General features: G+C 46.5%; 1 protein-coding gene across 2 annotated transcripts in view; it reads left to right on the top strand.

The window, feature by feature from the left end:
- LOC311144306 (sodium-dependent phosphate transporter 2-like) overlaps window positions 1–4,458 on the top strand; it is a 107,697-nt gene extending 103,239 nt beyond the window's left edge. For both annotated transcript variants that reach the window (XM_084180337.1, XM_084180338.1), the window contains one exon: window positions 3,993–4,458. In XM_084180337.1, the coding sequence (XP_084036463.1) occupies window positions 3,993–4,157 (165 nt within the window). In that variant the 3' untranslated portion in view covers window positions 4,158–4,458. The remainder of the gene's footprint in view (window positions 1–3,992) is intronic.
- The last annotated feature ends 1,542 nt before the right edge of the window (window positions 4,459–6,000 follow it).

A 6,000-nucleotide genomic window follows, 5' to 3' on the forward strand; every position in this document is an offset into this window, starting at 1 on the left:
TCTGTCTCTCCTCTCTCTCTCTCTCTCTCTCTCTCTCTCTCTCTCTCTCTCTCTCTCTCCATCTCTTCACAGTGGCTTTTGCATTGAAGTAATGAGTGCTCTGTCAGTGCTTGTTGCTTCTAATGTGGGCATCCCAATAAGCTCCACCCACTGCAAGGTATTGGCGTGCTGGTTGGTTAGTGAAGCCGTGTAGCTCCTCCCATCAGCTTCACTAGACTGAATCTGAGCCAATCACAACTCTTGAGTTGCAGCTTTGACCCCTTGTGCACTTTTCCTCCGGCGGTGATTGGTTAAGGTCTGAGGGCTCCAATGAGATGACTTAATTCTTACCATCACACACAACACATAGCAGAAGTAGTGAATATCCATCCATCCATCCATCTATGCAATAGTTAGCGGAGTTCACTTAGGTATGCATCTAGCCTGCCTGATATTGACATGTTTTAAATGTCATGCCCAAATCATCCCAAGGTCTCTGAAAAAGGACTGTGTAGCCCAATGGGATCGTGTAAGTAATAGCGTTACCTAATGCAACATTTTAGTGAAATCGTAGTTCCTGAATGACTGAAACGCACCTGGCTAGCCTCAGGCAGACCAATCATAACACCACTCCCTCATTTGATTAGCCACTCCAGTCTCGTGTTATTCAGTGGTGACTCAGGACGAGTCCCAAATGGCACCCTATCCCATAAATAGTGCACTACTTTTGACCAGGGTCCATAAGGCTCTATGTAGGGAATAGGGTGCCATTTTGAATGCATTCTCAGTTATGCTGTCCATTCATGACGCATTGAGGAAAGAATGTAGCTGCACACTCTAGCCAGCAGATCCGACCCACTTCCTGACGGCTACTCTAGGGTCAAACAGACTTCCTGACAGCTACACTAGGGTCAAACAGACTTCCTGACAGCTACACTAGGGTCAAGCAGACTTCCTGACAGCTACACTAGGGTCAAGCAGACTTCCTGACAGCTACACTAGGGTCAAGCAGACTTCCTGACAGCTACACTAGGGTCAAACAGACTTCATGACAGCTGCACTAGGGTCAAACAGACTTCCTGACAGCTGCACTAGGGTCAAACAGACTTCCTGACAGCTACACTAGGGTCAAGCAGACTTCCTGACAGCTACACTAGGGTCAAGCAGACTTCCTGACAGCTACACTAGGGTCAAGCAGACTTCCTGACAGCTACACTAGGGTCAAGCAGACTTCCTGACAGCTACACTAGGGTCAAACAGACTTCCTGACAGCTGCACTAGGGTCGAACAGACTTCCTTTGTAGATGAAGACATTGCAGCGTTGGTGCGAGATATAGCTTGGGGGGAAAACTTACGTCAATCCAGCAATGAGAAATTCATTGTACTCCGAATTGCCCCATTATCCCAACTGTTACTAGTGCAGCTGTAAGCCAGCGGGTTGGATCTGCTGGCTACTGCACGCTCTAGAACTCTGACTCAACTGCTTCATTGAAGCGACGTTTCAGCAACGGGCTTGGTCAAGTCCGGGTTTTCTTTTTTAGGTACATTTGTCATCGGCTGGGGGAAAATGCTCAAGAAACAAAACTGTCTTTTTCAATTGATTTGAAAATGCTAAATTCACTAAAATCAACCTGATGCTAAACCATTTCTCTTGATTTCTCACCTCCTCACCTCCCTAGGTAGCAGTAGGCTTACCTCTCTTTTAACACGCTAATAGCTAGCTCTATGTCTGTCGTATGATTTCAGATTGTGATGTCTCCATATTGTCTCTCTGGTGATGGATTGATTGATTTTAATTGGTCAGTGGTCTTAACAGAGGTTGCTCTGGTCTAAACTCAAGATCGGGGTCATATTCATTAGGGCACACCATAGCAAAACATTTTGCAACGGAAATGGAAAACTAGCTTTTCTTATTGCACAAAATCCAAAAAGTATCAGTCAGTTTTCTTCTGTTCGGATCCTAATGACTACGACCCCGGTGTCACCAAGGTGGCCTCTATCAAGTCCTCTGTAGTGTGTGTGTGTGTGTGTGTGTGTGTGTGTGTGTGTGAGTACAGGGTGAGTACAGTGGTGGGGGGTCCATTCAGTTTGAACCCAGTTCAATAACGAGAAATTCCCTACTCCGTTATTAAACTAATATATCTCTGAGATGACGCCCTAACCCTGGTTGGTGTGTAAAAAAACTGGTGTGACGATGATGTGCAGTGATTGGTCCGCTGCTCTTCCAGTCAGCGTCCATACAATGGCCGCGTTCCAGACCGACTACATTGCAGTCGCCTGCCAGATCTCAACACCTGGACAGGTGTTTAACGTATCAGCTAACCACATCATATTCTATAGCCATCCAATGCCTGACTGTGCAGTTGATGACATGGCACGCAACCATTGGTTAATGCGCGCAGTGCGGCTGCAATGTAGTCTGGCTGGAACGCGTCCATTCTCACAACGTTGAGTTAGCTAGGTTCCCTTCTAGGTTGCTCAGGGCCCACACAGATCGTTTCACTGGCTGCTGTTACACAGGTAGCCCAATTCGGATATCTTTTTACCTATCAGATCAGTTCTTTTTTTTTCAATAATTGGGCAAAGGATTGGAATTGGGCTGTGAAACATGGGCAGTCCCTCCTGACCCAGTCCGGATTTAGACTGCTGCCCTCTGAATCTCTCACACACACAACCGATTTAGACTCCCGCTCTCTGCATCACAGGGCTGCTAGCTCGGGTTACACTGGCCGTATAAGAGCAGTCCACTCTGCTCTCAGTACCGCCCCAGAGAGGGCCAAACACACACACACACACCCTGTCCCTTCCTTCCTCCACACCACACCCTGTTCCTTCCTTCCTCCACACCACACCCTGTTCCTTCCTTCCTCCACACCACACCCTGTTCCTTCCTTCCTCCACACCACACCCTGTTCCTTCCTTCCTCCACACCACACCCTGTTCCTTCCTTCCTCCACACCACACCCTGTTCCTTCCTTCCTCCACACCACACCCTGTTCCTTCCTTCCTCCACACCACACCCTGTTCTTTCCTTCCTCCACACCACACCCTGTTCCTTCCTTCCTCCACACCACACCCTGTTCCTTCCTTCCTCCACACCACACCCTGTTCCTTCCTTCCTCCACACCACACCCTGTTCCTTCCTTCCTCCACACCACACCCTGTTCTTTCCTTCCTCCACACCACACCCTGTTCCTTCCTTCCTCCACACCACACCCTGTTCCTTCCTTCCTCCACACCACACCCTGTTCCTTCCTTCCTCCACACCACACCCTGTTCCTTCCTTCCTCCACACCACACCCTGTTCCTTCCTTCCTCCACACCACACCCTGTTCCTTCCTTCCTCCACACCACACAGAGCATGCTTGGATGTGTCACTGCACATGTAAATCACATGATCCAGCACTACAAGTTGTTCTATTGTTAGTTTGATCATAAAGTATTTGATGTAAATATGTGATATTAGATATGTGCTGTTGTGAAAGCCTGGACATTGTAGAAGTATGCACTGAAGGAAAAATGCACAATCACACACATTCAGACATTTATTGATTTGGGTGGATTCTATTTGGGTGGATTCTATTTGGGTGGATTCTATTTGGGTGGATTCTATTTGGGTGGATTCTATTTGGTTGGAAACTAAAACTGCTAATTTCAGTCTTCAACGGACTGATATGAAGAAACCTACTAATAGAAGTGTTCAAATCAACTGTCACTACTAACCTAGGAGATTTAGCGTCAGTGGTGTGTCACCAACCAACCCTGGTCCTTGTAGGCTCACAGCAGGCTTTTGTTCTATCCCTGCACTATCTAACCCACCTGACTCTCAGGTCAGGTCTTGAGCTGGTAGTTGTTCAAGCCTGCACAGCCTTCTCCTGGACCAGGTTTGGCGGACCAGGACCACTGGCTGAACTCATATAAATGGATATAAATTTAACCCATTCTGTGCTGCGGTTAATTTTGTTCTCTTCCCCCCCCCCCCCCCCATATCTCTGCGTCTCCATGGTGACCAGGTGGGCTCCGTGGTAGCGGTTGGCTGGATCCGCTCCAAGAAGGCGGTTGATTGGCGGTTGTTCCGTAACATCTTCCTGGCGTGGTTTGTCACAGTGCCGGTGGCGGGGCTGTTCAGCGCCGCGGTCATGGCCCTGTTCGTCTACGGCATCCTCCCTTACGTCTGAGGAAGAGAGGAGAGAGGGAGAAAAGAAGAGAGGAGAGAGGAAGGTGGAGAGGAGAGGGGGAGAGAGGGGAAGGTGGAGAGGAAGAGGGGAAGGTAAAGAGGAGAGAGGGAGAGGGGAAGGTGGAGAGGAGAGAGGGAGAGGGGAAGGAGGAGAGAAGAGAGGGAGAGAGCGGAAGGTAAAGAGGGGTAAAGAAAGAGGAGATGCACAGAATGGGGCGAGAGGTACAGAATGGGGCTAGTAGGAGAAAAGAGAGGGATGGATGGATAGAGGTGTTGAATGGATGGAGTGGTCTAGAGGAGAGAAGAGAAGGAGAGGAGGAGAGAAGAGGGTTAGATCACATGCTAATGGGTTCTAGTCCTGAAGAGGGTTAGATCACATGCTGCGTGGGTTCTAGTCCTGAACAGGGTTAGATCACATGCTGCGTGGGTTCTAGTCCTGAACAGGGTTAGATCACATGCTGCGTGGGTTCTAGTCCTGAAGAGGGTTAGATCACATGCTGCGTGGGTTCTAGTCCTGAAGAGGGTTAGATCACATGCTGCGTGGGTTCTAGTCCTGAACAGGGTTAGATCACATGCTGCCTGGGTTCTAGTCCTGAACAGGGTTAGATCACATGCTGCCTGGGTTCTAGTCCTGAACAGGGTTAGATCACATACTGCCTGGGTTCTGGTCCTGAACAGGGTTAGATCACATGCTGCCTGGGTTCTGGTCCAGAGACTCATTGACTTCTATGCTGAAGGAATCTTTTTATTTTAATTATTTTGCATAAAAAACTAATGTGTTCAATCTTATAAAACAACCTGCTGTACAGACGTATATTACAGACATGTTAGGGACAGACATGTTAGGGACAGACCTGTTACAGGACAGACCTGTTACAGGACAGACAGAAGTTAAGACACTAGGACTGTACTGTTATACAGGCACTAATATGAAAAGACAAAATGCAGTCAACACAATGTTTTGGTCGTCACTAGTTGCCACAGTCATATATATATATATAGATAGATAGATATAAGATATAATTCTATATTTCATTGCGTTAATAGCGGCTGCCTGCACTAGGAGACAGCGGCGTAGTCGTTGCAGTAGCTATCCTTAATTGCCCAAAAGAAAAATTGTACATATTGTAATATTGGATTATTTGAGTGCAATTAGTTGTACTGCAGCTTTGCTTTAAAACAAAAGATGTGTGTTGTTCAGTCAAACCACTCTGACCCTTCATAGCCTACCATTACCGCCCTTACAGGCTAGACAGGAAGGAAGTTACTGCCCTTACACACTAGACAGGAAGGAAGGTCGGAACAGATGGGGTCTTATTGCCACAGCGACCATATAACCATCCCAGGGTGGCGGGACTGCCATTTTATTTTCTTCAGATATATATATATATATATATATATATATATATATATATAATTATTTTGTGTGTATTTTATTAGGATCCCCATTAGCTGTTGCTGAATCAGCAGCTACTCTTCCTGGGGTCAACATGAAACATGAAACATGACACAATACAGAACATTCATAGACAAGGACAGTTGTTACCATAGAAACCAGTGACCAGAAGATGGCCCAATTTTAACTGCGTTCTGTATGTTTTAAAGATGAATACCCTATTTTAAAGATGGATACCCTGTTTTTTTAATGTGTTTCTATAATGTCATTTGTACTGTAAACGCTATCATGGGGTTTTGGGTCTTTTTAGATTTTTATTTTGTCTTTTATTAAGACCTTTTTTTTTTTTTTTTTTTACGGGAGGTATGATGTCACGTGTGTATGACACTCTGGGCGAGGTATAGAACACACTGTTTATTCTGTCTGACCGTTTCATTTAGTACTAAAC

Source organism: Coregonus lavaretus, assembly GCF_964263955.1.
Source record: "Coregonus lavaretus genome assembly, chromosome: 17".
In the NCBI taxonomy this organism is placed as follows: domain Eukaryota; kingdom Metazoa; phylum Chordata; class Actinopteri; order Salmoniformes; family Salmonidae; genus Coregonus; species Coregonus lavaretus.